This window comes from Podarcis pityusensis (assembly GCF_964106645.2).
Source record: "Podarcis pityusensis genome assembly, chromosome: 8".
In the NCBI taxonomy this organism is placed as follows: domain Eukaryota; kingdom Metazoa; phylum Chordata; class Lepidosauria; order Squamata; family Lacertidae; genus Podarcis; species Podarcis pityusensis.
This window is the reverse complement of record NC_138033.1, coordinates 62272002-62299957: the sequence shown is the minus strand read 5'-3', so window position 1 is coordinate 62299957 and position 27956 is coordinate 62272002. Positions and strand designations below refer to the sequence as shown.

General features: G+C 47.3%; 3 protein-coding genes across 6 annotated transcripts; 1 reads left to right on the top strand and 2 right to left on the bottom strand.

The window, feature by feature from the left end:
• The first annotated feature begins 93 nt into the window (after positions 1–93).
• Positions 94–10661, top strand: OTUD3 (OTU deubiquitinase 3). The gene is made up of 8 exons (XM_081016427.1): positions 94–397; positions 1794–1942; positions 3590–3702; positions 4348–4470; positions 5391–5507; positions 5973–6069; positions 7217–7395; positions 8408–10661. Exons 1-8 carry the CDS (start codon positions 207–209, stop codon positions 8582–8584), a joined length of 1146 nt encoding a protein of 381 aa, XP_080872553.1. The 5' UTR covers positions 94–206; the 3' UTR covers positions 8585–10661.
• A 1473-nt stretch (positions 10662–12134) lies between these two features.
• On the bottom strand, positions 12135–16961 carry LOC308482347 (group IIE secretory phospholipase A2-like). Its single transcript, XM_081015373.1, has 4 exons — positions 16751–16961; positions 14978–15122; positions 13821–13927; positions 12135–12777 (listed from the first exon to the last, which is right to left on the bottom strand). The coding sequence occupies exons 1-4, from the start codon at positions 16911–16913 to the stop codon at positions 12641–12643; spliced, it is 552 nt and encodes a 183-aa protein (XP_080871499.1). The 5' UTR covers positions 16914–16961; the 3' UTR covers positions 12135–12640.
• A 2723-nt stretch (positions 16962–19684) lies between these two features.
• LOC308483921 (neutral phospholipase A2 agkistrodotoxin-like) lies at positions 19685–26444 on the bottom strand. Of its 4 annotated transcripts, none has more exons than XM_081018256.1 (6): positions 26324–26444; positions 25058–25159; positions 23717–23773; positions 22881–23025; positions 20894–20994; positions 19685–19877 (listed from the first exon to the last, which is right to left on the bottom strand). In XM_081018256.1, the coding sequence occupies exons 3-6, from the start codon at positions 23754–23756 to the stop codon at positions 19735–19737; spliced, it is 429 nt and encodes a 142-aa protein (XP_080874382.1). In that variant the 5' UTR covers positions 23757–23773; positions 25058–25159; positions 26324–26444; the 3' UTR covers positions 19685–19734. The 4 variants fall into 4 exon arrangements, with proteins under 4 accessions (XP_080874382.1, XP_080874383.1, XP_080874381.1 ...); XM_081018257.1 differs by lacking the exon at positions 26324–26444 and adding an exon at positions 25824–25863; XM_081018255.1 differs by lacking the exon at positions 26324–26444 and adding an exon at positions 25475–25637 and having other exon boundaries at positions 25058–25348.
• Between the last annotated feature and the right edge of the window lie 1512 nt (positions 26445–27956).

Sequence of the window (27956 nt, the reverse complement as noted above, 5' to 3'; positions counted from 1 at the left end):
GGGCTTCCCGCAGGCCAGGTGACCGCTCTGGTTCTGTTCTCTATGATCCATGAGTCAGATGACCGCTCTGCAACCCATTTCTCTATGACCCCCTCTTCTTAGTTGCTTCCGCGTCAGGCGGAAATGGGCGTGGCGCGCAGGCGCAGTAACGAGAACAGCCTTCGCCGCCGACTGACAGGAGCCGGTTTTCGGGCTCTCCCCCGACGATGTCCCGCAAGCAAGCGGCAAAGGCCCGGCCGGGGAAGGCGGAGACGGAACGGAAACGGGACGAGCGAGCGGCTCGGAGGGCGCTGGCGCGCGAAAGGCGGAACCGACCCCCCCAGGCCGAGGGCGAGGGAGGCCTGGCCGGGCAGCTGCAGGCGCTCGGGCTGCGCCTCAGGGAGGTGCCGGGCGACGGGTGAGCCATGCCCCGCCCTCTCAGCTTTGAAACTCCGCCCACCGCAACGGCTCCTGCTCGCGAGAGGGAGAGCTAAGCTACACCCGCCTACAACCCTCCACGCCCCGCCCACAGCCGCCCTCTGCGCGCGAGGGTTCCAAGCCACGGCCTTTGCCGCTGAGGCGCCAGTGGTTGCTTTGTTCCGTCCCTCAACTTTGACGTCTAGAAGCAAACTCCGCCCACTCTCAGTGGCTCCGCCCCTACGGCCCAGCAAACGTTCTGAGCCAAGACCCCGTTCCATTCCCAATATCTTTCTTTAGCATTGCCAGCTTATTTTCTGGCGTTTTTAAAAGGCCCCTGTGTTTTTATCAAGCTCAAGACAATCAGGAGTCTGGCATGTAAAGCTTTCCTTCTCTCCATGGTAGGAAGTTGTGGGGGAAAAGCTGCTGTTGAATTTCCTTGTTTTCTTTAGATTCATTAAAGGAGCAAGTTGGAAAAGGAAGCAGAATTATACTCCCTGCTCCTTCCCCAAGGACTGCCATCTTTATCCATTTCTCCCTTATTTATTTATTTATTTATTTATGCATGCAACGAACCTTTCTCCTGCTTTTTAGACAAAAAAGGCTCTCAAGAATAGCTTACAGAATGCTCTAAAAAGTCTAAAACAGAAAAACAGACTTTCCCTGTTCTCAGGCTGGCAGTCTGAAAAGGTGCAGCCAGAGCTTTTTTTCTGTGGGGATGCAGGGGGATACATACCCCTAAACATTTTGTGAATCTTTGTACTTTTGTCCATTTCCTGTATTTCCCCCGGTTTGAACTAGAAAATGTTGACTTTCTTGAGTCAAAATGAGAGCACAGTACAGTACTCCTAAACATTTTTAAAGAAAAAAGCACTGGGTGCAGCACAAAAGGAAAATGGATTGGGATAGAGGAGGAAATAAGCAAACCCAGGTATCAGTTCTTAAGTTTTTAAGTTATTTTTGGGATCCTTAAAAAAAGCAGTATGATTATAAACACACAAAAGGAAATGTGAGGATCAGGGACATAGGCTTGGCTAGACAGACATCCAAATTGTATTGTACTGGAGGGAAAACCTTGTATAGTGTATAGTGTGATTTGACAAAAGAGCTTAGTAAGACCATGGCACCTGCTTTGCATGCAGAAAGTCCCAGGATCAATACTGGCATCTTCAGGTAGAGCTGAGGGAGGCCCCTGTTGAAAATTCTGGAGACCTGCTGCTGCCTGTGAGTGTAAAGCTAGATGCACCAGTGGCATAATTCAGAGTAAGGCAGCAGCTTATGGACCTCTGTTGATTCAGTCCTGAATTGTTAATAAACCAAGGACCATGATTTTACTCCACCACCCCTTGACAAATCTCCTTCAGACAAACTCAATTGGGCATAATGTCTTCCCACAGGAACTGCTTGTTCCGGGCTCTTGGGGACCAGCTTGAAGGTCACTCCAGAGACCACCTCAAACACCGCCAGGAAACTGTGGACTACATGATAAAGCAACGGGAGGACTTTGAGCCTTTTGTGGAGGATGATGTTCCTTTTGAGAAACACGGTGGGTGCCCTTTGTGAGAGGCGGAAGTTGTGCCTACTGCTGCTTTTGAGTGCTGTTTGTCCAAAATACAGGCTGCTAGGCTGCTAAGTGGGATCAGCCAGCGGGAATATGTATTGCCAGAGCTGTCTTTCCTATTGGGCTTACTGGCGCGTTGCGCCAGGTCTCTGGCCTCTCGGGCGCCCCAGCGAGTGGAGGAGCTGCGCAGGTTTGCCGGCGGCCTCTCCTTTCCCTGCACGCCTGCCAGCTGTGCCCCATCAACCATATGACTGGCGGGCATGCAGCTTGCCTCCCAAGCCTCCGCGGGAGGAGAGCGATCCCTGCAGGGGCTTCAGATGGAAACTGCGCCCTGCCAACTATATGACTAGCGGGCTGCAGCTTCCTTCCCAAGCCTCCGTGGGAGGAGAGTGATCCCTGCAGAGGCTAGGAAAAGGTCGACAAGTCAACAACTCTGGGAAACGGGGTGCCGGAGGTATCTTTGCACCACGGCGCCAGATATGCTTAAGACGGCCCTGTGTATTGCACTGGTTCTAAGCTCTGTTCAAAGTGCTGGTGCTTATATTTAAAGCTTTCCATTGCAGGGGTGGCTAACCTGTGACCCTCAGAGGGTGCTGGACTGCAGTTCCTGGCATCCCTGACTCTTGCTTGGGCCTGATGGGAGTTAGCCACTCCTGCTTTATGGCTTGGCATCAGGGTCTGTATGTTGAGGTCTCATTCAAAACCTAGAAAGGTTGCCTAGGACATGTCTGTTTTTATTTTCCCAGGCATCTAGGTTAACATATATTCTCCTGTTGTGCTCTTATGTTTGTCTCACACTGTTGTTGCTGTTGAACTGTTTAAAATGCTTGTCTAACTCCGCCTTCCTCACCTTGCCACTTTCCAGATATTTGGATTATAATTTCCATAGTTGCTGTCTGGGGCCTCTGGGAATCTTCCAAAACATCTGGAAGATGGCAAGTTAAGGAAGCCTGTTTGAATTGTGGGACGTATGTACAATACTAGGGCTGTAATAATTCCAGGGATCTCAAAGGCAGAATTGATGAAAGGGGGTAATTTCCAAAAGGCGGTGGTTTGTCCTGGCAAGTGAATCGAAAAATGTTGGTTTTTTGGCATTTTTGTAAGAAAAAGCTCAACAACTTTGGGGTTTGTCTAAAAAAAGCTAGAAGCTCAATATCTCTTGGCGTTTTTACTTTTTGAAATATGGCAACCCTATACAATACATACCAACACTTGGAGGCCTTTGGAAGAAAAAATGTGTGTACTCCAATGCATTGCATCAGAATAAGTCTCAGCCTACATTCACATTGTATCATTATAGGAGAACCATTAATATTTCCATACGTAGTCATAAACTGTTTCAGAGTCCCATATTTGCTTTAAATTGGGAGTGAATGTTGTCAGTGACACAGGTTTATAGATAAAACATCTCCATGTACCCCATCAAGAGCTGAATGGGATCCTGCAGGTCTTGGTTGCCTGGCATTACTCCAAGTGAATGTCCCTTTGGCAACTTCACTTGTTCTTGTCAAAGGGTCTTTTGTTCTGTGCTGTTGCCATTGCCTTATCTGTGTAGCATCTTTCTTTTATTTGCTTTTTGTCCTCCTTCAATGTACATTTCATTTCTTCTGCTCCTCTTCTTATCTTTTCCAGTTGCCAATTTGGCACAGCCTGGAACTTTTGCTGGCAACGATGCCATTGTAGCCTTTGCAAAGAACAATCAAGTCAATGTTGTCATTCACCAGCTCAATGCCCCTTTGTGGCAGGTAAGCCTCAAAACACTCAATTTGTCATAATGTGCCATTACTCCGGTTAATGCATAATTTTCCTCCTGTTGAAATACGGCTTACAATTTTCCAAATTTGGAGAAGGGGGGCCAGCCCCTTTCTTATGCAAAACAGGCATCTAGATTATATTATTTCAGTGCACATCACATAGGCCTGTCTATGACAACTTGTTTGGAATTGCGGCTGGTACAAAATGTTACAAATATTACATTGGAATAATGTCACCATTCATATTTCCCTTGGTCTTGAAATCCTCTGCCATACTTATAAGCTGGGCTTCAGTCTCTCCAAATTTGGGCTTTCCTTTTATTGGTATTTCTGACACAGCTGACCCATGAAACGCATCCTTGCTAAGGATCTAGGTGCTGGATGGGGAACTGGCAGAAGGGAGTTCTTCTTGGTAGAGTTATGAGAGGCTTGCAGGCCTCCCCTTCACTGAGCTAGATAGATGGAAACTGTAGAACCAATAAATCACATGAATCCACACTGGAAATGGCAAGCACTTACCTCAGTAAAGGCATTGCTTCTTTTTGAGGAAGTTGATTGCTCTTGAAAGCATCCAGATTTAAAGCCCCACTTGCACCAATCTCTCATCATTCATCTGCCCCCACTCTTCTTTCTCAGATTCGTGGAACAGACAAAAGCAACGCTCGAGAGCTGCACATTGCATATCGATATGGAGAGCACTATGACAGCGTCCGGAAGATTAACGACAACTCTGAGGCTCCTGCCCGGCTACAGACAGAGGTTGGTTCTGGGCCCTGCTAGGTACTCTCTGGAGATGTTCCTGGCATGGGGCTTTCTCTTTTTGCTGAGCAGTGGATGCTTAGCTTGGCAATACAGTGATGCTGTAAAAGCAAAGTAATGCATTTTAACAGATTTCATACCCTGTTAAAACAGATGTTGTGGAATGAATTAATTATCCAAGCTGGGTAAGATAAGGGTTTAGGAGGGATGCCTAGCTCAGCTGTAGAGCACTTGCTTGGCATGCAGAAGAAGCAGGTGTAGTTCCTGGCAACTCCAGCTAATAAAGGATCTCTGATAGCAGGTACCAGATACTCTGACCCACTGTCAAAGGTGAATTGACACTCTCCCTGAAGCGTGTGGCTGCTCAGTTTCACGCAGTGCTGCAACCATCTTCTGATCATTTAGCCAGTTTCCTGGTGATTTTTCCTTCCAGAAACTGCTGGGCAGGTGGGAATAATTCTGGCTTGCAACTGAAATTGTTGAAGACACACATTCACTGACACTCACTTTCTCTCTCTCTTTCACTCACATACACTTCTATGTGCAGAAGCCTCTGGGGAGTCCTTGAGCAGCTGTGCATGGCTCTTTCCCACCTGGGTGGTCTCCTGTCTGCCTGCTGAGGGACCGATTACATCGGAAAGGCACTGGGTTTATTTATTTGTGTATATTTTTGTAAACCATTTTGGTTTACAAAATGTAAGCCAATTCTGGGTTACAAAATTTTTGTAAACCATTTTGTTTTATTTGTGTATTTTTGTAAACCATTTTGTAAGCCATATTTTCCAAACCATTTTGTTTGAATAGTGGCCTATAAATATTTTCAGTGGAATAAATGGCAGGCCTTGCTCACACGATACACCCGTACCCCCCCCCCCCCATGACATAGGATGACATATTGCAATGCCTTCCTGTCATTCCAGATGTTGTGCAGAAACGAATGTAATAAAAAAGAGAAGGAGGAAGCAGAATCAGAAGAGGAAGTCCAAGACGAAATTGAGGATGCTGTCCAGAAAGTGCGGAATGCAACCGGCTGCCTGGTGAGCCTGTGCCATTCCTTTGCTTGGGGAAATGCTGGTGGAGGTGCCTCTCGGGGAGTGAGGGGTGGGAAGCCCAAGGCCCCCCAGATGGTGACGATAATGGAATTGAGATCCCATCAGTTCCAGTAGTCCCATCAGTAGTCAGGGATGATTAAAGCTGTCCCTTGACAGTGTCTGGAGGTCCACAGATTTCCTTCTCTTGCTGTAAGATGGGTGGAACCTCAGCCCCAGGAGCTAAATGTGTCCCTAGTTGGCACTAGGCTAAGCCCCCTCTCCCCTAGCTGCAGCCGTCATCTGCCATTCGTCGTTCCCTCCTTAAGTGTTTCTTCCTGCTAGAATATGTTATTGAACTCTGAGAACGCATCTTGGTTGCCTTGGATAATACAGAGGGTTATGTGCGTAAACAAGCCTGCTGCACAACGGTAAAATTCACTGTCTATCTGGCACATGTTGTTTGCTTTTCAGGATTCTGATTTAATCATCCGGATCCTTGAAACGGAGGACTACAATATCGAGTCTGCAATATTTGTTGTGTGTCAGATAAATGAAGTGAAAAGGCTCCGTGAGTAATGGGTTGCTCTTGCCACACAATTACCAATTACAGTAAAGCAGCCGGTTTGAAATAAAGGAGGGAAGCAACATGGAAGCGGAACACGCCCCCCCTCCCCCCAAATCCCTGCATTGCAGGGGTTTGGATTTGATGGCCCTTGGCGTCCTTTCCAACTTTACAATTCTATGATTCTAAGAGCCTTCCAGAGGCTGCAGTTAAGTGTTCCTGGCCCACAGTCTTCCATTGTGTTCACAGCATCTTCCTGATAGGTTAACTAAGGGAGAATTATGAGGCAGGTGCATGAATCTCACCTGTCAAACATGCCCTGCCACTTCAGAGATGGAATAGATATGGAGGGATAAGGACCTAAAAAGAGCCTGGGTGCTGGATCAGGCCAAAGGGAGTCCATCTAGTCCGGGGGTGGACTTCAATCTTTCAAATTTCAGTGGTGCCATGTGTTGAGGCCAAAATTTCATGCCTCCTGCCTCTCATCTTCCTTTCTGTTCAATTCACTACATCATAGTTGCGACACCCTGCAGCGCCCCCTAGGCTTGATCCCCCAGTGTAGCAGTACTGGTCACACTGTTCTTATTCCACCTCTGTCTAGTCCACCATCCTGTTCTCACAGGGGCCAACCAGATGACTGTGGGAAACTGGCAAGCTGGAGCACTCTCCCCTCTTGTGGTTTCCAGCAATGGCTGCTATTCAGAGACATGCTGCCTCTGATAGTGGAGGGAGAACGTAGCCATGCTGGCTAGTAGCTACTGATAGCCCTACTTGTCTAGAGCTGCCCAAGCTGGTGTCTGCCACAACCTCCTCTGGCAGGTGGGGATGGGGGGTGTACTTAGCTCTCCCACCTCCTTACTACTTCCCATTTACAGATACCCTGTTCCAGGCAGCTACAAGACCAGGAAATAAACCCATGGGGGGGAACCACTTGCAGGAAGGAATGGATGGATGGGAGATAGGCTGGCTTAAGCCTTCTGTTTGCTGGTTCTCCCTTGCTACCCTTTCCTCCCCTCTGCCACTCCACAATAATGGCCCATTCCACTGCATCTTCTAGAATCAGTATTGTGGAATGGGGAGGGACCCCAAGGGCAATCTAGTCTACCCCCTTGGCCCAGGATGGGTCTCTGACAAATCACTGTCTCTCTCCTAGATGCTGAGAAAGCCCAGGAAGCCCAGGAGACAAACCGACCAAAACTGCATCCCAGGCCAGCCCTGTGGGAAGAGAATGGAAGTGGCACTAGGATTTTTGGGAGCCAGGAAATAGAAAACAACAAGCCCCAAATGAGCTCGCTGGAAGGAAACCAAGCCAGTAAAAAACAGGCACCAAAGGTATCTTGAAGGGGAGGGGGGGGGAGTTCTGTGGGAGCCCTGGGGTTCCCCCCCGCCTTGCAGTGATACTTTTAATGGGGGATTCCACAGAGGAATCTGCCTGGATTATGTCAGAGTCACGTCCCAGGCAGAAATTCTGAGATCTGCTCTCTCCCGACTTGTCCTTCCAGCATTGCCAGCCATCTCCTTGTCCAGACACTCCACTCAGGCTTGTGGTGGTATCACTTAAAAAGAAATCCCTTCAATGCATGTGCTTCATCCAAAACAGCCTTGCCCGACCTTGTGTCCTCCAGGTTCATGACTCCATCAGCCCCAGAGCTGGTGGGAATTGTACTCAAAACTGCCTGCAGGGCATTAGGTTGGGGAAGGGTGATCTTTAAAACTGCAGTCTTGCCAAATCAGTCATTCCCTTAATTCCTACTGTCCCATACCCTAGACACACTGATCTGATCTGATTTGTAGTCCAGATTTGTGAATCCAGATAAGATCTGGTCTGGACCTGTTCATAGCATTGTAACTTTCCTCCAGCTCCCAACCCTGGTGTCCTTCTTACATGGCTTTATAATTAATAACTGCAGCAGTTTGGAAACTGTCTGGCTTTCTGAGTGCTGTGTTGAGCTACCAATCAGCACAAATTGCCATGAATTGATCTGGGACAGCCTAATTTGCTCTGCAGCGATTTGTTGCTTCTTCCATCCAATCTGAACAGGGAAAAAATTGGCCTGATTCAGTTCTGAATTTGGCCAAAGCTATTGCACAGCCCTAAGTCCCACAGAATGATTGAAGCAGCTCCTGTCGTTTTGTTATTTGCTTGTTGTGCTGCCACTGTCTCCTCCTGCTCATCCAGGACAATGGCAAGGTCCATCCCTTTCTTGGTGTCCCCTTTGTTTAGGCCTTGGTCCCTGCCTTCTTCTGACACTTGCACCCCCAGACTCTGCTACCCAGGGGATCCCTCTAAATCACAGTCCTCCTCCTCCTCCTCCAGTGCTTTGCTAATTCTCCCCTCCGGCAGGTGTCCAACAGGCAGGAGAAGAAGCAACAGCGACTGGAGAAAAAGCGAAGGCAGGAAGACAGACACCGGCAGAAAGTCCTAGGAAGCAAGAGCAACCTCTCGGACAATAATAAGAATGCCATGGAGTCTGAGTCGCAGGTCACCCTGGTGAAGACCATTGCGGCTCTCAACATCTGACTTAATGGTGTTTCCCCATTTCTGATGTGCGTGGGAAAGTGAAACTCTGGCCGCTGAACTTTGCACCCCAAAAGTACCCTCTTCAGAGCAAACACTTCGCCCCTGTCTGTCTTTGTGAACAGGGGTGGCTGCTATGCTGTTTAACTGACAGTTAAACAATTCTTCAGTTGTGCACAAGAACACTGGTGTGGGATGGCTGAGCAGTTCCTGTGCTGGAGCCTGGACAACAGAGGCCTTAGGGGTGGAATCCCCAATCATGGATCCTCTCGCTGCAGAGCTCATGGAATTTGCTCCCGAATCTTCCATGGCCACTTCCCAATTTGTCTTATTTTCAGTGACCCTCGCCTGCAGGAGGGTTAAAGGGTTTCTTTGCTCAGGAACACACCTTCTTTTTGGCAAAGTCAGCAGGGAAAAAAGAAAACTGCTTCTGACTTACATCCCAAAGTGAAAACTTATCTACCAAAGTTGTTACTGAGCCTGTTAGATTGTTGCTTTCTCCTCCCAATCCTACTCCCCATGGCAATATTGTTAAATTCTAGACAATGATCAATCGTGCACTTTAGCCTACGGAAATGATGGTGGCTTGTGTCTGGGTGTGTGTGTGGTGGGTTGTGGGTTGTGTGCATAGTAGCAAATTCTATACAGACAGGCCGATAGTGTAGAGAAACTTTTCCTATCTGCGGCAGGGTTTGTTTGATCAATTACTCACTTGCACCCCTAGCAGGAATAGGCCACAATTGTGTCACACCACTGGTTGGGCAGCTGTCCACCATTACAGACTTGTAGGGGAAGGACCAGATCTCATCTTGTGCCTGCCTTTGTGGGATTCTTAGTCCTGCCCCACTTATGCAGGGAGATGGGCTCCTCCTGTGGGGGTGGGCAAATCAGAGTATGAAGTGGTTGAGCAGCGCTACCTAAGTTGGATTTCAACTGTGGCCACTTCACCAACAATGGGGAGGAAATGGACAAGCCCCATCCTTGCCAGCTTACTAGTATGTGATGCAAACAAGGCTGAACCAAAGTGTACTTTCATCTTGAACATTGGCAGTTTTGTTTCCTTGTGAATGTCATGGCCTTCATCCAAAGACACTTGGTACTCAAAGAATTACTTCTTCATCATGTTAAAATTTATAGACCCAAGAAATTATACTGGCAAACTTCCAAGGGACATTTGTTCCTTAATTTTGTTCGCTAAAAAACCCCTATTTTCCTCCCTAAAGAGTTCTATTATAGTTGGGTTTTTTAAAAGGCTAATTCAGCAGATATTGCAGGGAAGGGGAAGCTACCCCCCGCCCGCAATCCCACCAGCTGCTTTTTGATTCCAATCCTTGTCATCTCTGGCCAGTTCCTAGGCTGACTGGAGTGGAACAGGGTTTGTGTGATTTCAATATATATATTCTGCAGTTGCCATAAAGAGTGGGTTTAGTGTGCCTAAATGGGTTGATTAGGAAGGCGAAATTTGGATGGAAGCAACTTTTTTATCCTAGTGCTGCGACAGTTGGAAAATGTAGCACTTGCCTGATGGCGGTTTGGAAACAGGGTTCTGGTGCTTCTGATACTTATAAGCCAAAGGGTGGATTTAGCCAACGCATACTAAAAAATGCCATGCAACTAAAAAAGGGCAGAGGGAAAGCTTAGGACCACCGGGAGTGGCATGATGCAAGCTGCTAGTGCAGCCTTGGCCACTTGGGAGCTGTTAGTTCAATACACCTGGAGGGCAGCAATTTGGCCAAGACTGCTGTAATGGTTGCCCCTGCCCTTAGAACGGAAGCTGATGCCAGAGCTGTCAATCATGCCTCTCACCAGGCTAGGCTGACAGACAGTTTGGTGAAGGTTCTCCTTACAGTTAGTTCTATGGTGCCAACAATCTGGACAGCTGTTCAGCAACCCCAAGAACTTTTCCTCTCGGTGACATCAAGTAATGACAGTCCTCTTCGTTCTGGAAAAGAGAGCCATAGCAGAGATCCAGGTTTGAGGTTGTAAATATGTTTGATGGATAATGGAGGGGATAAAAGTTCTGCATCTTTGTGGTTATCAAAATAAAGTTGGCCTTGTTGGGGCTATCAACCAGTTAAAACAGCCACGTTTCCCTTTTACAAGCCTGTGGTTCTTCCTGGCAGTGGCCCACAGCCCAAGAGCAGGTCTTGCGCTGGCATTCAGGATTGCACATGCCACTGCTTTCCCCAGCATGCGCAAATTGTATGCCCACTCTAGTCCCACCCACTTTTGCCTCTGGCCCCGACTGCCATTAGCACATGAAACACTTGCCTCTGCAGGAAGGTTCAAGGGGCAAAAAAAATAAAATCTGAACTAAGGGAAAGCAGCGCTAAAAACCAGCAATAGAAGCAGTTAAAGCATCAAAGGCAGGAATAAGAATCAGAGTTTTATGTGGTGCAGAAAAACAAACTCACTTTATTCCCATGACACTCCTGTGAAGACAGTGTGACTGACCTGAGGTCATCCAGGGAGCTTCATGGCTAAGTGAGGATTTGAACCCTGGTCAACAAGTCCTGGTCTGGCACTCTAGCCGCTAAACCACCCTGACACACACACACACAAACACACACACACACACACACTTGCCACATGTAGTGGAGTGGTTTGCCTCTGGGTAATCCTGAAGATAGCAGAGTGTTTGACCCATATCTTGGAAGAATGGGCAGCAAGGCCTTTGTGTTCCCCAAGCAAAAACGTGCTGGACACATCAGGCAGTTTAGCCCACCTTGCAGTATAATTTGAGATTTATCAAATTCCAATGCCAACTGAAATTCAAGAATTTGCAAAGGATATGTCCATTTGAAGGATGAGCAAAACACCATAGCTTCTTTTGAGTATATTTGGGATCTGTTTACAAAATCATAAGACAAGATCAACATTGTCCTGAACTAACCTTGCCTGCAAACATCTGATGAACTCAGCCAAGTGGAGCAAACATTTCAGGGCTCTAGAAATAATATTCACTGCCTACAGTGTTTGGCACATATCTTTCCTCCTGAGGGCAGATCCCTTATTTAACCTGTTTGGGCTTGATAAATATTTGGTCTTGACATTTGCTCAGCCTTTGAGGCAGGGCAGCGAATCCCACGAGTATTCATGCTACTTAATGCCCACTTTGGGATCACAGATTAGACTCCGCTTGTCAGTAGTGCCTGCTCTTCATCTGCTTGCACTGGAGTCTCTAGTTGGATACTTTTTGGTTCTCCTGGGAACTGCTTGGTTACTGTCCATGCCTTCACTGGTTACATGTGACAAACTCAGTGGTAAAACTGCCTCCATCTGTGGAGGCAGAGTACAGTATAGTCATTGTGGTTAGTAGCCCTAAAGCCCTACCTTGCTCTTCATTGTGCTGAACCTCTTCTCTTCTTGCTATCTTCTTTTTCTTAAATGCAGGGGAAGCATTCAAAAGGTACCTCCCAACTGCAGTTCAAAGTAGTGTAGCTCAGTCCTACAAACATTCTGTATGTGTCAGACGAGCTGAGATTCCATCGCAGCTTTGTTCACCCCCCAAATACTCTGTTCCGGTTTGGGAAATTATGGAGGAGACCGTGAATTCCACGTTATTTGTTTTTATTTACTCATGTCTGCAGCTTCTCAACTGCCCATCATCCACTATAGATCTCAGGGTGGCTTACAAGCATTTATAAGAACAAACAATTCATCATTAAGTCACTTGAAAAACGAGTTTGGGGCTGAGGCCAGATCAGGTGGTAGAGTCAATTCCAAGTCTGAGGGGGCCTCACTTGAGGTGGAGAAGCTGTCCTTGAAATTTCCAACAATGCCCTGGAGTCACACGACACTAAGGGCATTGTGGGAAATAAAAATGGCAAGCGTCTCCCAGACCAAGTTGCCAGGTACTGGAGGCCCAGGAGAGGTAGGAGTGGTGCAGCCTGCCCAGTTGTTGAGGCCCCCACGGCATCTCAAGTGTGTCAGGTGATGACAATGGCGCTGCAAGGTTGACTCTAAGAAATGATGGGATGAAATAAACATTGAGCAAGAGGATATGTTTAACTGCACCACCTTCAGGAAGGCAGTTGAGAAAGCAGCCTTTCTGGGATCCTAGCAAGGAGGCGTGGGGCCTCTACATAGAATGTTTAGGTAAAAGGCATATTTGATGTGATAGGCGGCTTTTTGGAAACAGAAGCTGGCTACTTTATCACACTCGCAGGTCATCTTCTGGCACATTGTCCTTCCACCTGGAAGACAAAAGAGCCAAAAGTTGAGATAGATCTGCACATCCCAGGAGTGGGACTTATCCACTTGTCTCTTTGCGTCTCTTACCGTTTCCAACTGTGCCCCCTTGGCCTCAACATACCTTTTCCCAGAGAGCCAAGAGCTCATTGCTGTCAGGAGCGAGCCAGCAGTAAATAACACACAGCAAGAAAAGTTAACTTTTAATTAGAAAATCAGGATCTGCACAGGGATGCCAGGCCTAATGAGCACAGCAGCAGGTCTTGCTCCTATGAGGCCGTTGTGGAGACTGAAAGTCCCTGCCATCCACAGCTGCCTAAGTCTCCTCCTCTCCAGGGTTTTCCCCCAAGCAATCTGAGACTCTGCCAGTGTACCTGCCTTTGCTCCTCTCACTTTGTGCCTCTCCTGGTCCTGGAAGACCAGAGAGGAGAGGAACTTGTCACAGCAGCAGGAGGAAACACCCGTGCTTCTTCACCAGCCTGACTCCTCTCTGCCTATTGGCCTCCCTCATCCCCTTCTCCTGCTGCAGCTTTTAGCTCTGATTCTGGACTGCTCTCTGCCGCAGACTCCCCCTGCTCACTAAGCCCCGTTACCTCTTCAGTTTTTGACACTTCCTCTTCCCAGTCATCTCCCTCTGACAACTCATCATTGTCCCACCACCAATCCCCTGGCTCTGAGCTTTCTTCCCCTGGGGGTTCCCCAGCTGGTACCTCCCAACATTCCTCTGCATCCAACCAGTCTGTGACAATTGCACTTTAGACATACCCATGACTTCTGCCCATACACTGAAAAGCCCCCACATCCTTGTTGACTTTGTGCCTGCATGTTTGCTTTTTGTTTGCTTGCTTTAGTTACCTTATTTAGTTAACTTCCTAATTCTTTGCTACACCTTTCCTTGAAGCGGGGAGGTGGGGAACCCTTTTCAGCTTGGCAGTGAGCTTCTAACAGCCGGCAGAGAAGCCCAGGAGTGAATTGGTTTTCTCACCCATCTCTAGCTCTCATCCAAGTATCTGCAGCCACCCCAAACATACTCCATGTTCACACATACCACACACGATTCTGCTCTTCCCGACAAAGTAGGTATAAAGCTCTAGTTTGGGTTTGCAACCCAGTTTTTCCATCTTTCCATAGCAACAATCGTGGGTATGGCAGCACCTGGAAGCAGCACAGATCAAATCGATTACTTCAAGCAAGAAGGAAGACAATTAAGACAGAGAGATTAGGTACATTATTATTCACACTGTAGAGGGTTTTTTTGGGGGTGGGATCAGTCTGGATGATGCCCCCATAATCCAGACTGATTTTCACAGAGGATGTGGCAGGTGTGGCGCTCATCTCGCTTTTCAGGCCAAGGGAGCCGGCGTTTGTCCATAGACAGCTTTCTGGGTCATGTGGCCAGCATGACTAAACCACTACTGGAGCACGGAGGACCGTGACAGAAGCCAGAGCACACCAAAACGCAGCAGCAGTACCTATTTATCTACTTGCACGGGTGTGTTTTTGAACTGCTAGGTTGGCAGAAGCTAGGGCAGAGCAACGGGAGCTCACCCCATCGTGGGGATTCGAACCCCCAAACTACCGATCAACAAGCCCAAGAGGCTTAGTGGTTTAGCCCACAACACCACCTGCTCCAACAATTGAGAAACACTGGTCTGTGGGCACTCCAATTGGAGAACAGCCTTTACCAAAGGTGTCATGGACTTTGAAGATGCTCGAACTCAGGACAAAAGGGAGAAACGAGCAAAGAGGAAGGCACACTTGGCAATCCCTCACCATGATCAACTCTAGCCCAGAAACCTATGTCCCCACTGTGGAAGGATGTGTGGATCCAGAATTGGCCTCCACAGTCACTTAACTCACTGTTAAGACAATCTTACTTAGTTATGAGTGATTGCCAAACAAGAAGAAAACTTAAGAGTCCTCATCAGCATCCCCAAAGCATGAGTTGGCGGCAAGTGCTGCAATTTCCCCACAAATGATGCATTTTGGTATGCTATTTGGTATACTCCCCCCATGCATATTTGAATGCATTACTAGTATGAAGGACGGCACTGCAAATTTGGTCAAAGTGCAAATTTCAAAATGGCTGCATTTCCGTTTGTGTTTCATTTCAGGGAGTGCAAATTAGGTAGGTTTGCCTTTAAATGCAAAGAACGGAATCCCATTTCTCCCTCACCCCTTGTTCTCAGCGAGAGTCCCGCTCACCAGTCAGTTTCATCCATGGGCTTTCTGGATCCTCCAAGTCCACAGTAACATCCGTACCCATTGTAAAAGAGAGAGGGCAGCCTTCCCGTCAGCTGACGGACCATATCCGCAAACTGGATCAGGTTGCTGCTTCCTAAGGAGAGAGCTGGAAGCAAGAAGCCTGCCTGAGAACCTAAGAAGAACCTTTAGCCAAATCAGGCCAAAGGGGGTCCATCTAACCAGCATCCTGTCCTCACAGTGGCCAGGCAGATGCCCCAATGGGAAACTGACATCCAAGCTGGTGGCCAAGACTGCTTCCTGTTGGAAGGAGTTCTGTGGTTTAACACTGCGCTGCATGAAGAACTTTCTTTTATCTGTCCCAAATCCTCCAACTTTCAGCTTCACCATTCTGGTGTTAGGAGAGAAGGAGGAAAACTTTTCTCTATCTGCTTTCCCCTTGCCATGCAAAATTGTACATGCTTCTATCATGTCATGTACCACTCGCTTTGTCTCTGAACTAAGACGTCCCAAGCGCTGCAACCTTTCCTCATAGGGAAGGGAAATCCCAGTGCTCCTGTTTTGTTGCACTGCTCAGCCTGAACTTTGCATGGATTGAAAGCAGAGCTTTGCAGAATTTCTGGCCCACCTAAAGGAGCTTAAAATGACAAGGGCTTGCCAGTCACAAAATGGCACTGAAAGGGTGTGGGGGTGATGTTTTTGGCTCATCAGCTGGCAATGAGCAACATCCCTATCTAAACCCTCTTTTGGAAATAGCATACACACAAGCTCAAAAATCACACATCACCTACGCCACAGTGATTTCCTTGAGGCAGGGAGTTCCATAGTTCAGCTTTCATCAGACTAAGCACAAGACATTAGCTCTGGAACTATTTTCATTTGCCTTCACCACTTCAGGCAGAATTGGGTGATCTGGTTTTAGAAGGATTTTTCATTTCAGGTTTGCCACCCTGAAAATTCTTTTTACTGATCTTCTGTCAATTCCTCTCCCTGACCCCCATATATTTAATTTGCATTTTCTTCCCCTAACTTTTCTTTCATCACCCCTCCCTGGTTCCTTTTAGGTTCATGTGTTCCTCCTATAATGCGGAGAAGCCCTACAGTTTCAGGAATGCTGGTCTACAGTCTAACCACTTGCTAAAATCTACAGAATAATAGCGTACATGAGAACAGTTCATGTCATTACAAGTATAGTGTCTATCCTTGAAAATAACATATGTGAAAGAGCAATGGCAAGAAAAGTTGATGGAATACACTGAAATGACGAAGCTAACTGAGAGACTCAAAGATAAGGACAACAATGACTTCACAAAATATTGGGAACCTATTATGATGTATACACAGAAACAATGCATTGAAATGAACTCACTTGCAGGATTCAAATAATACACTTACAATGGACAAATATAAATAGAAAATAGAAAAATGAAGTTAAAATGTTAAGAACAGATTGATGAGGTACAACTTTAATTTTAGTACATAAGGCATATAAAATTATAAGCAGAAGAAATAAATATGCTATAAACCAGAAAGGGAAGCTGGGGAAAGTTAGGGGGTGGGTGTTAACTGAAAATGTAATTTGAATTTTTGATTATGCTAAAACTTGTTGTAAAATCTTAATAAAAATAATTTTAAAAAGAAAAGAAAAGAACATGTGTGAATCTTGGTTGCTAAAATGTTAAAACAGACCAACGAAATTCTTCTTCTGTACTGAGGTATTAGAAAATTTAGATTTGGCATCCTTTAGACATGCAACTGTCTTGAACATGCACTTACCACACAGGAGAAGCAGAAGGACCCCAAATGAACACCCCATCTTTGCACGGTTTGTCCAAATCAGTAGAATGAAATGAATGTTCCTTAGAATAGGACAGAAGAAGTCAGGAAGTTGCAAGCTACAGTATACCATATATACACACATGCACTCTCTCACACACATACACTCAGGCTATTGTTCTGTGCCAGTTCACTCCATAGCCTTAGGAAAGGATATATCAATATTGACACTTCTCACTAAGGGCCCTTGAGTACATGAAGGCGTTTCTGGGACTTGCCCATCCATAGAGCCAAACTAGTCCCCAAATTCCAGGGACACTTGTCACAGTTACAGTGGTGAGAGATGGTGAGAAGCCCCTTTTTGAGGTGGCGTGGTCCTCCCCCAAGAAGGAGATCTTGGAGGACCCAGCTGAGAGTCTTCAGATCCTCACTGGGGCCTACCGGGGTGTACTCACACACTTCAACACGGGTTGGGAAGTGTTCCTGATCATTCCGTTGCAGCCTACCTAAGACCAGGTTCAGCTCACTGGATGCAGCAGAGGCTCTAGGCTAGATTCCCACCGGGTTTGTCACTGCTTCTTAACAGGAGGAGGAGGAGGGCTGAGGCGGTGAGGAGGACAGTGCACTGCAAACACACTAGCAAGGAGTGCAGGAACTGGCTCCGCTGGTGCATTTTTAAGACACTGACCTCCCTTCTCCTCTCTGAATCTGCCATTTGGTGCCTGACATGAATTATGTGTAAAGAATTATGTGTAAAGATTCTATCTTCCTGGTTTCTGATTTTCCTGGTCAACTTTAATAAGGAATGGGAAAAATTTGCAAGTTACCTAAGAAAACACTGCAAACAATTAAAAACTTTGGCAGGATTTTAGTAACACTTGTAATGTATTAAAAACCAAGGTAAAAATTGTTGTTGTTTTTTGCAAAAAAAAATATGGAGAAATTATATGATGCAGTAGATAAAGTTTGATTATGGAAACCATGGAGGGAAGTCTAAGGATTCAGGGAATCCTATATGTTGATGTTTACTATTATTGTTTGAATTCAAATGTATAGTGTAAAACTGAATGTTTTTTAAAAAAGAATTATGCGTAAAGAACCTGGCTGGACAGGTATCTTACTTAAACACTGGTGATGGGATAGTGTTTTCTTCTGCTTCTGCAAGGCAGGCCACAGGCTTCACTGCCGCTCCCTGTCGCTGGAGTTCACCACTGCCTTCTGCCTAATGGTAGGGCCAGACCTGTATTCAGTGTATGTAACTGATGCATAACACTGCCAAGAAGGAACCTTGGTGCAATTGCACAGTGTTACGAAGGTTGCATCAAGATTCTGCTGTCCTGTGCAAAGGGCTGGTAAAACACTGCGCCAAAAGAATCTGCAGAATGCAGGGCAAGGTGTGCTATTGCCTTCCTTTCTGCAGTCTTCCTGCACTTGAGGACGCTTCTCTTGAGACAAGCTTTCACTCCTGTTGCTGCCTCATTCCACCCCTCATGCTATGATCAGCGAAGCCTAATGAGAAGATCTGGGGGTTGCCAACCTGGCAGCTGCAGGTGCGTGTGTGCCAGCCAGGACCTCTTGCTGCTCCCACAAAAGGTCTCCATAAATAGCCCCTCAAACCTCCACAGTGTGCAAGAGGCTGTTTGCTCTTCCTGCTCAGTTCCTCTTTGCATTGACTTAGCGTCTCCAGCTTTGAACATGGCCTATTAAACATGCCCATGTTTCAGCAGATGCCAGGATAGGGACACTCCATTGTGAACAGGGAAGAGGGGCAAAGCGTTTCTCTCTGTCAGTTAGGAGCTGATGTGTAGGCCCTGCTCCCCATTTTGCACGCCCTATTTTTTGGTCTTGTCCCTTTTTAGATGTGGCAGCCCTTTGCCAGACCCTCCAAGTGTCCCTATTTTCCAGGGACAGTCCCAGATTTACAGAAGGGGTCCTGGTTTTTTATTTGATCCCAGAATGTCCCTCTTTTCCTTTGGACATCCCTATTTTCATTGGAGAAATGTTGGAGGCTCTGGAGTTATGCCCAAGGAGACAAGTAACTATACAACCTTTAGAAAACACCTGAAGGCAGCCCTGTATAGGGAATTTTTTTTAATGTTTAATCATGTTTTTATATATGTTGGAAGCCACCAGAGTGGGCTGAGGCAACCCAGTCAGATGGGCAGGTATAAATATGATGATGATGATGATGATGATGATGGAATAGGACATTCCTATTTTTTATTGGAGTAATGTTGGAGGGAATGCCACACATCCCACAGTGGCCATTTTGTGACCTTTTCCAAAGCCAGACCATTGGTCCACCCAGCTTAGTCCTCAACCCAACACATCCCACAGGAATACGGAAGGAGCTGTTGAGCATCAGGATCCCAGTTACACAGGGTCACAGGAAACTGCCTTCTGCCAGCTCAGACCATTGTTCCCTCTAGCTCATTATTGTCTACACAGACTGGCAGTGACTCTGCAGGTTCTCTCTTCCAGTCCTACTTGGAGATGCCTCTGGGAATTGCACCAGAGACCTTCTGCATGCAAAGCAGATGCTCCACCGCTCAATTACAGCTTTTCACTAAAGGCTCACACGCCCTTTTAGCTCAGGATTGATGTATTGTCTTGCTTTCCGGATGTCCTGATCAGTCAAGAGGCACAAAGCGGTATGATAGGAGCTCACATTTCCTGGCGGACCTGTTCGAAACTAGTTTCTGCACAATGGAGTCTATTGATAGGGTCACTTGTGACCGAACGCAAAGAAGAAAGCTGTCATTGGGGTCGGGGTCGCCATGAGCTGAGAGATGGGGATGAGAGTGGTTGCTGTGCGACCCTCAAAAGGAGACAGAATCCTCCCTCAGCTAACTGGGCTCCGTAAATCAAGCTGAGTTGCTCCCCAAACTCCCAACGAAAGGACAACGTCACACGATGACTACAAGCTTCTTTTTTTATTTTTGGAGAGGAGTTGCAATGCAGCTTTGGGCCTGCAGGGGCTGAGCTCAGCACTTCATCGGCCCTTCCTGGCAGTTCTTGTCGGAGTAAAAGCGATACTCCTTATTGTAAGTGTCCAGGTGGTCCTTCAGGCAGAGGGCTGCTGTTTTGTCACATTCACAGATCTGCTTTTCACAGCTGCTTCCTTCACCTGTTGAGAGAACAGATGGAGCCTGTCATGTCATCATCCTGCCCTTCCTGCAAACAGAGCCAAACAATTTACCCACCTAGCTTAATGCTGTCTACACTGACTGGCAGCAGCATTCCAGGGCTTTGAACAGGGAGTCTTTTCCAGCCCGGGATTGAATCTGGGACCTTGTGCCCCACCACAGAGCCACGCCTCCTCCTTAATGCGTAGGAACATAGCAAGCTACCTTACACTGAGTCAGACCACTGGTCCATTTAGCAGGGTATTGTCTACACTGGCTGGCAGCAGCTGTCCGGAAGTGCAGGCAAGAGTCTCTCTGAGCCCTACCTTGAGAGGCCAGCTGAGACCTTCTGCATGCAAGGCAGGGGCTCTGTAGCTGAGCCATGCCCCTTTCCTGCAGAGTAACCGCTCTCTCGGCGTAATCGACCTTATAGGGTTGGTAGGAAGATGGCAGGGAGCTGCTCAGAGGAAGTGGAGGCTAAAAATGCAATCAACACAGTGATTCTGTGGCGATGTGGTTTAGGCAGCTACCAACAAGGAACGTGGAGAAGGGCCAAAGCTCAGTGGTAGGGCAGTTGCTTTGCATGCAGAAGGTCCCCAGTGGCATGTCCAGCAGGAGTCTCTCTCAGCTGTACTAGGAGATGCCAGGAGTTGAATTTGGGATGCAAAACCTTACTGTTTGACAGTGGAGAACGGACACCCTTGGAAGGTGGTGGACTCCTATCCAAGCAGAGGTTGGATGGCCATCTCTCAGGGATTCTTTAGCTGTGAGTCATGCTTTGCAGGGGGTTGAACTAGAGGACCTCTGGGTTCCCTTCCAACTCTACTGTTACTATGATTCATTTTAAACAGAGGTAGGACGGCCATCTGTCGGAGGAGTGCAAATTTCGATGGATCCCCTGCCTCTTCGTTAGTGAAGTCGGCAGGCCCAAAATAGCCTTTAGTTCATGGTATGTATGAATTGTCTGTCCTCCAAAAAGGAAAGGATGCAACCCAATTTTCCTCCTGTCACTACTTACCACAAGTAATAACTCCATCGTCGATGGAATAGTTGTATATGTCGGTGTTGGCGTTACAGTCCTTCAGCTTTTCGTAGCAGCAATCGTGGGCCAAGCAGCAGCTGTGGAGAAGGAAGAGAAATCTCCTTTATAATAATAATAATAATAATAAATTTTATTTATATCCCGCCCTCCCCAGCCGAAGCCGGGCTCAGGGCGGCTAACAACAATAAAACAGTACAAAAGTACAGCATAAACAACAGTCTAAAATCATTCGTTATAAAATTAATTAATTCAAGCCACTGGCAACTATTGGGCCAGAGCTCCGCGAAGATTGCCGAGGGAGGGAGTCAGGCTGTGCCCTGGCCAAAGGCCTGGTGGAACAGCTCTGTCTTGCAGGCCCTGCGGAAAGATGTCAAGTCCCGCAGGGCCCTGGTCTCTTGTGACAGAGTGTTCCACCAGATCGGAGCCACAGCCGAAAAAGCCCTGGCTCTAGTTGAGGCCAGCCTAACTTCTCTGTGGCCTGGGACCTTCAAGATGTTTTTATTCGAAGACCGTAAGTTTCTCTGTGGGGCATACCAGGAGAGGCGGTCCCGTAGGTACGAGGGTCCTAGGCCGTATAGGGCTTTAAAGGTTAAAACCAGCACCTTAAACCTGATCCTGTACTCCACCGGGAGCCAGTGCAGCTGGTATAGCACCGGATGAATGTGGTCTCGCAGCGAAGACCCCGTAAGGAGTCTCGCTGCAGCATTCTGCACCCGCTGGAGTTTCTGGGTCAGTCTCAAGGGCAGCCCCACGTAGAGCGAGTTACAATAATCCAGTCTGGAGGTGACCGTCGCATGGATCACAGTGGCTAGGTCAGGGCGAGAGAGGTAAGGAGCCAACTGCTTAGCTTGGCGGAGATGGAAAAATGCCGCCTTTGTTATAGCTGCAATCTGCGCCTCCATGGAAAGGGAGGTGTCGAAGATTACACCCAAACTCTTAACGGACGGTGCTGGCACTAATTGCGCCCCCGCAAGAGATGGGAGTTGTCCCCCCAATCCCATATCGCCCCGTCCCAGCCACAGGACCTCTGTCTTCGAAGGATTTAGCTTCAACCGGCTCCCACGTAACCATCCAGCCACAGCTTCCAAACATCTGGTCAATGTGTCTGGGGCCGAGTCAGGATGGCCATCCATCAACAGATAGAGTTGGGTGTCATCGGCATACTGATGGCAACCCAGCCCAAAACTCCGAACAAGCTGGGCGAGGGGGCGCATAAAGATGTTGAAAAGCATCGGGGAGAGTATCGCACCCTGAGGTACTCCACACACCAAGGAGTGGCGCGATGACAATTCCCCTCCAAGCGCCACCCTCTGTCCCCGACCAGAGAGAAACGAGCGCAGCCATTGAAGGACTGTGCCCTGGATCCCCACGTCGGCAAGACAAATCTATGCTGTTCACCTGCCCAAGGGAGCTATAAAGAATTCTGGGAGCTGTAGGTGGGAGCTAAGGGTACCGAGAGTTATTCCCTTCCCAGAACTACAATTCTCAGAGTAGTTTAAAAATAATTTCCTCTCCCCAGAGAAAGCTGGGAACTGTAGCTTTGCCAGGGGAATAGGGGTGTCTCCTAACAACTCTCAGCGACAAACGACAGTTCCCAGAATTCTTTGCAGATAACATGACTTTTAAAGTGGTCTCATAGAGCTTTACATGTATGGTGTGAATGTCGTCACGGGCTACCTTTTGACTTCTTGTTTCAAAACTTCCCATTTCAGAACCTTCTGCCTATCCGGTGTGTGTGTGTGGGGGGGGGATATTTCTGAGGATAACCCAGTGGGATATCCTTATAAAAAAGCAAATCAATGAAATGAAAGCCCCCAGTGTGGCGAACCAACTCAATACCCCCCCCCCAAACTGGCTAGAACAAGTAACCCCACACCAACAAATCCTTTCCAGCACAGCGCTTCTTTAATAGCGAGGTGATCAGTTATGTAAAAAAACAACAACCCACAAGCCATTGATTTACCGGTCGGTGTCGTCTCGCGGTTTGCCTTGGCCACCCACCCCGCAGTAACACCCGTACGTGGTGTAGTGGGGGAAAGACGTTTTCCCAGTGAGCTTTTGGATCATTCTTCCGAACTGAAAGAGGTTCCCATTTACTGCCAAAACACCTGCAAAGAAACGGACAAGGCATCAGGTGCTTGGCTTATTAGGGAAAAGGATCTGTCCTAGTTGTTGCGCTTCTCCACCTCTCCCTTCTAGCAAACGGTTTTCGGTGGTACAGTGCTCCTGAAAATGGGGCAAATACTCTCTAGCAAATATTGATCCACCTCTCTTCGTTAATAAATTGGTCTGTGCTAGCTGCTATCACTACATCTTGTGGTGGTGGTATCCATAAATGAATTATACCTTGTGTGAAGAAGTAGCATTTTTAATACATTATGGGATTTGATACATGTCAGAAGTGGGCAACCTCCCCCTCCCCGCCATTGGGGGCTGTATCCTCTCAGAGGTAATCTGCTGGGAGCCACAAGGGGGTGGGGGTAGGTGAAGCCACAGCTGATGATGGCTGGAGAAGCAAATGCGTTCTGGATTAATTTATCAAGAAGACCAACCTACTTCAATTTTGACTTCGGTTGCTCAGATTCGAATTCCCCAAAATTATGAAGGTCTCCTCAGAAGTAGGCTTTGTCAAGTTTGATGGGGGGTACACTTAAAAAAAAAAGTATGCCCCCTTCCTTTTGTTAGCACAACATAATTTAATCTCTCCTCTCCCTGTTACTTTTTGATACCTGCATTTCAGGGGGTTGGACTAGATGACCCTTGGGTCCCTTTCCCACCCTATTCAATGATTCCACTTACTGCAAACCAGCAACACCATTGATCCCCATAAGATCTTCATCTTCCGTTGATAAAGACCTAAAAGAGAGGTGGTACAGTTTTTCAATTTGTTTAGAGGATCCGTATTCCACCTTTTGATATCAGCCACCCCCCCCCCCAAAGATGGCTCAACAACACAAACAGTTCATCCTAAACACAGTAAAATGCCAAGGGTTTGGCCCATTCCTTCTTAAAGGACAGGTCTGCAACTAAGAAGCTGGCCGGATCAAATTTTGGTCCTATGTGAGTCTGGCTTTTTAGCAAAAATGCCAGCACGTCCTCTCCTCCCCACGCTCCTTGGCCTCACAATCACCTGTGGCATGGATTTCTGTCTCGGACAATGATACAAGGACAGCACAGCAACATTAGGTGTCTAAAAGAGCAGATTGGCCCAAGAAAGAGGGGCCTGATTAGGCCTGGAAACAGAAGGTCAGAGATGGGGTGGCAAGTCTGGCCGAGGCCCAGAGAGGCTGGGGTGGTGGTGACAGAATTGAGAAGCGGGGATGGGGGGTGGACAGAGGTATGGAGAAGGGTCAAGCAGTGTTGGGGAATAAGAAGAGGCATAGGGTGGGGGGCTTTGCCTCTTGGCGCCAAGAAAGAGGGGAGGGAAAGGTAGAGGGGTGGTGCCCATTGGAGGAGCTCTGAGGGAGAAGGGGCACCTGACAGACTTGCCAGGGAAGTCACAATTGTGGTGTTACTCCTCTCCAACGAAACCCACTTTGGTTTTGTTCCCCGTTGCCACCCGCAGAAGAATTTTTTTTTGTTTTAGCTCAAATGAATATTTATGTTGCCGTTGAATTACATTATCTGTTTTGTCAGCACTTGATTTGAAACGTCAGCAAACAAACAATCAGGGGAAATTGCCTGCAAAAAAACGTTAGTCAGAAGGGCATACAAATAATGCTGATGAGTTTTCAGGAAGACTTTTTAAAAACAAAGCAGAAATGTAGAGAAGTGAATTTAAGAAGGGGGGGAAATAAGAATTGAACTTTGACAGATCTTTTTGTCTTCATCCGATGAATGAAAAACGGGGGGTTTACATGAGAGAACGCCAATTCCTTTTGTGGAGAAGGTGCCATTCTTTCCAGGGGTGAAAAATCCCAGCAACGATGTGGCTGGATCCACACGTGCGTTTTCCAGAAACTGAAATTCAGAAGCACTGCTGCCTTTGTCAGTGGAGCCAGAATAGAGCCATCATGGCCGGTAGCCATTAAGAGCCTTTTCTCCCTCGAATTTGTCCAACCTCCTTCTAAAACTGATGGCTTAGTGTTGTGGTGCAGCAGAAACAATTCGTTAAGCAAAACCAACGGCAGTGGTACTTACTTTGCTTAGACTCCTCGTAAAACTTCTTGGGGGCCGATATCACACCTGGCTCCCTTTCTTCCTTGTGATTTGGTTGTCCTTCTCTCCTCAGAAATGTGACAACTGGAATTTATAGTCCGTTGGCGAGTTTTAACTGTTAGTGAGGGGAAAATCCCATTTCCCCATATCTAGTAACCAGGTGAGAAAGGAAGTTGCTCCTTGACTGGACTAACATGCCTAAACCTCTCTAGCCAGTTCATTCCCCAGCTAGTAAGACAACAGATCTTGCCTCTGGGCCTGCCTGGTTTCATTCTAGAAGAATGATGAAAAATAGCAAAGGTCACCACCGGTAGCTGCCATCCTTCTTTCGCAACCCGAGTGGTCACTTTCTCCAGGAGGGTGTGGACATTTGTATTATTATTAGAAGGCTCTTCTCACCAAGTTGTGCAGGAAATGTTGGTGCTGGAGCTTAGTAGGAGGAATATGGAAAGCGGAAACAAAAAACAAGCTAGCTTGCCCTGCTGTGGGACTCCCGGAATTAGCCTGCTCGGATGGTTTTGCCATTCTGGTTCAGATGAGGTTGGGCTCTAGAAGCAAACGGACTAGGGGCTGTCCCCCTGTTTGCCCCACTCACCAAACCCTTCCCCACCCCCACCCCATGCTTGGAAGTTAACATTAACTCCCTAACCCTTTCCACCCCCTTGGAAATACTCAGATTGCTTTTCACCTTCCCAGCCCCATTGCCACACCCACTTCTTCCCCTTTGTACCCCTGTTTCCACCTGCACCCCCACATCCATGCTGAAATATACTCGGAGTCGAGTGTGGATTTCATGCTCTTTCTTCAGCTCATAGTAGTGAGGAATGCCAGTTCCCCCAAAATGTCTGCTTTATATACATTATTTACACAATGGACCCCATGTGATTGGCTAATTCTGGGATTCTCCTGTAGGCCAATCAGGTTGCAGATTCACTTCCACCTGGAGTTGGATTGGATGGCTCCTGCGGACCAATCAGACTGCTGCATTCTGAATCCTATTGTTCTGGGACCAATCAGACTGCTGCATTCTGAATCCTATTGTTCTAGGACCAATCAGACCGCTGCATTATGAATCCCATTGTTTTAGGACCAATCAGACTGCTGCATTTTGGATCCTATTCAACTCGGTAGATAACATATGCCCCTTCCTCTCCCCTCCTTTGGTGCAACCCCTGCTTCCACAGAACCCCCTCCTTGATAACCTCCTGCATCTTCCTACCCCTGCCACCACTAAGCACCTATTTTCACCTCTCCACCTGCGATGAAGCCACCACCTGGTCCTCTTCTTCAGACCCTTTCATGCCCCAGCATTCATCTTGAACTTCTCAGCTCAGTGCAAACACTTTCATCTTGTCCCCCTAGCTCACTGCTGACAGTACATAAAAAAAAATAACCCCCAGCCACTGAACTCATCTTGGTGCTTCCTTCCTTTCTGAGTTTGGTGCCTCAGCTGACACACCTCTAAGGCCTGCCCTGGCTGGTGGCACTGGTGAAAAAGTCTACCTTGGCATTGCCAGCAGCCAGCTGGGGCACCAAGCTGAGGGAGGCGCCAAGCTGAACTCACTGGCTGTGGCAGAAGTTAACCACGTTTCATGGGTTGCTCTGAATGTCCTTAACAGGCCAGCGGAGGAGAAGACCATCTTTTGTATATAAGAGGAAAGTGTGCCGAACAATGCTAATATTACTTTTATTTATTTTATGTACAGCATTTGGGTCCCGCTGCCCCATATAATTGTTACTGATACTTTAAAATGATAAGAAAACACGAGGGGGGGGGGGATACAGAAGGAAAACAAGGAAGAGAAGAGAGGGAGAAGATACCAGGAAAGAAAGCATCAATGCAGACGTGGAGCACAAGCACAGCCGGATATTTTTGAGGTTTAACAGGGGGCGGGAGGGGCCTTATAGAGCTGGGCTTTTGGCAAAATTGATGGAACGAGCCTTCTGATTCCCCTATCTCCCACTGAGGCCGCCAGATGAAATGGCTGCCCCCAGGTGACAGACCCGACGAAATAAGCTGATATTAGTGAAAAGAACATGCCTTCTATCAGAGAAAATTGCCTTCAAAATGTGTATATTGAGGGAAAGATGCTCTAAAAGTGGAGATGAATTTTCATGACTTTACTTTCATTTTCAGAGGGGAAAAGACCACAAACTTATTTGTATTAATTTATTAGATTTATATACCACCCTTCATCATAAGATCTCAGTGCAGTTCACAGAATAAAATACAGGATAAAAACAGCTAAATAAGTAAAACAAAATGGGAAAACAACAACCCCGCCCTTGCCACAAGACACATTCAAAAGGCTGTAGAATATTAATCAGCCCAAGGCCTGGTTGAAGAGAAACATTTTCCCTTCATGCAGGAAAGTGGCGAGCGGAACTCGTATATGGTTTTTTTGGCTGGAGAAAAGCGTTGCAAAGGTGAAAGAAGGGAGCTTCTTGATGTTGCAGCTGTATTTCTGTCCAGGTCTTCCTTAGGGAAATGCAAAACTGGAACTGAATTTTGTATCCCATGCAAACTCCCTCCCCCTACTGCCTCCCTACTCCACCTCATTCTTGGCTCAACAGGACACAGAGGAGGGTGGCCAAAGCACAAAAAGTTGGGAAAATAGGTGTACATCTTCTGGTACGTCTTTAAGTTCTTTTTCAGGCACTGCACAAACTTTTGGTCACATTCACAGGTCAGGCGCTCACACTGGATTGAAGTACCCGGAATCATTGCCCAATACCAGGGTTCGTTTCCTGAAAACACAACAAGATAGTATTTTGGGCTAAGAAAGAAATTCTGGAATTAAGGTGATGGCTGGGGGCAGGAGAGAGAGAGGGAGTCTGTAACTCGCAGTCTCTTAAGCCAGCCAGAAGTAGTAGTACTTGT

What these genes read in the sequence shown, in the direction of transcription:
- OTUD3 (XM_081016427.1), top strand. Translation starts at nt 207, where the DNA reads ATGTCCCGCAAGCAAGCGGCAAAGGCCCGGCCGGGGAAGGCGGAGACG. An exon ending in TGTTCCTTTTGAGAAACACG is followed by an intron (nt 1,943 to 3,589) that starts GTGGGTGCCCTT and finishes TATCTTTTCCAG; the next exon opens with TTGCCAATTTGGCACAGCCT. An exon ending in GTAAAAAACAGGCACCAAAG is followed by an intron (nt 7,396 to 8,407) that starts GTATCTTGAAGG and finishes CCCCTCCGGCAG; the next exon opens with GTGTCCAACAGGCAGGAGAA.
- LOC308482347 (XM_081015373.1), bottom strand. Translation starts at nt 16,913, where the DNA reads ATGTGTGTGAGAGAGTGCATGTGTGTATATATGGTATACTGTAGCTTG. An exon ending in CCTTCTGCTTCTCCTGTGTG is followed by an intron (nt 15,123 to 16,750) that starts GTAAGTGCATGT and finishes TCTTGCTTCCAG; the next exon opens with CTCTCTCCTTAGGAAGCAGC. An exon ending in GAAGAGCAGAATCGTGTGTG is followed by an intron (nt 12,778 to 13,820) that starts GTATGTGTGAAC and finishes TTTGTCTTCCAG; the next exon opens with GTGGAAGGACAATGTGCCAG.
- LOC308483921 (XM_081018256.1), bottom strand. Translation starts at nt 23,756, where the DNA reads ATGAAGATCTTATGGGGATCAATGGTGTTGCTGGTTTGCA. An exon ending in CCGCGAGACGACACCGACCG is followed by an intron (nt 20,995 to 22,880) that starts GTAAATCAATGG and finishes CCTTCTCCACAG; the next exon opens with CTGCTGCTTGGCCCACGATT. An exon ending in CGATGGAGTTATTACTTGTG is followed by an intron (nt 19,878 to 20,893) that starts GTAAGTAGTGAC and finishes TTCTCTCAACAG; the next exon opens with GTGAAGGAAGCAGCTGTGAA.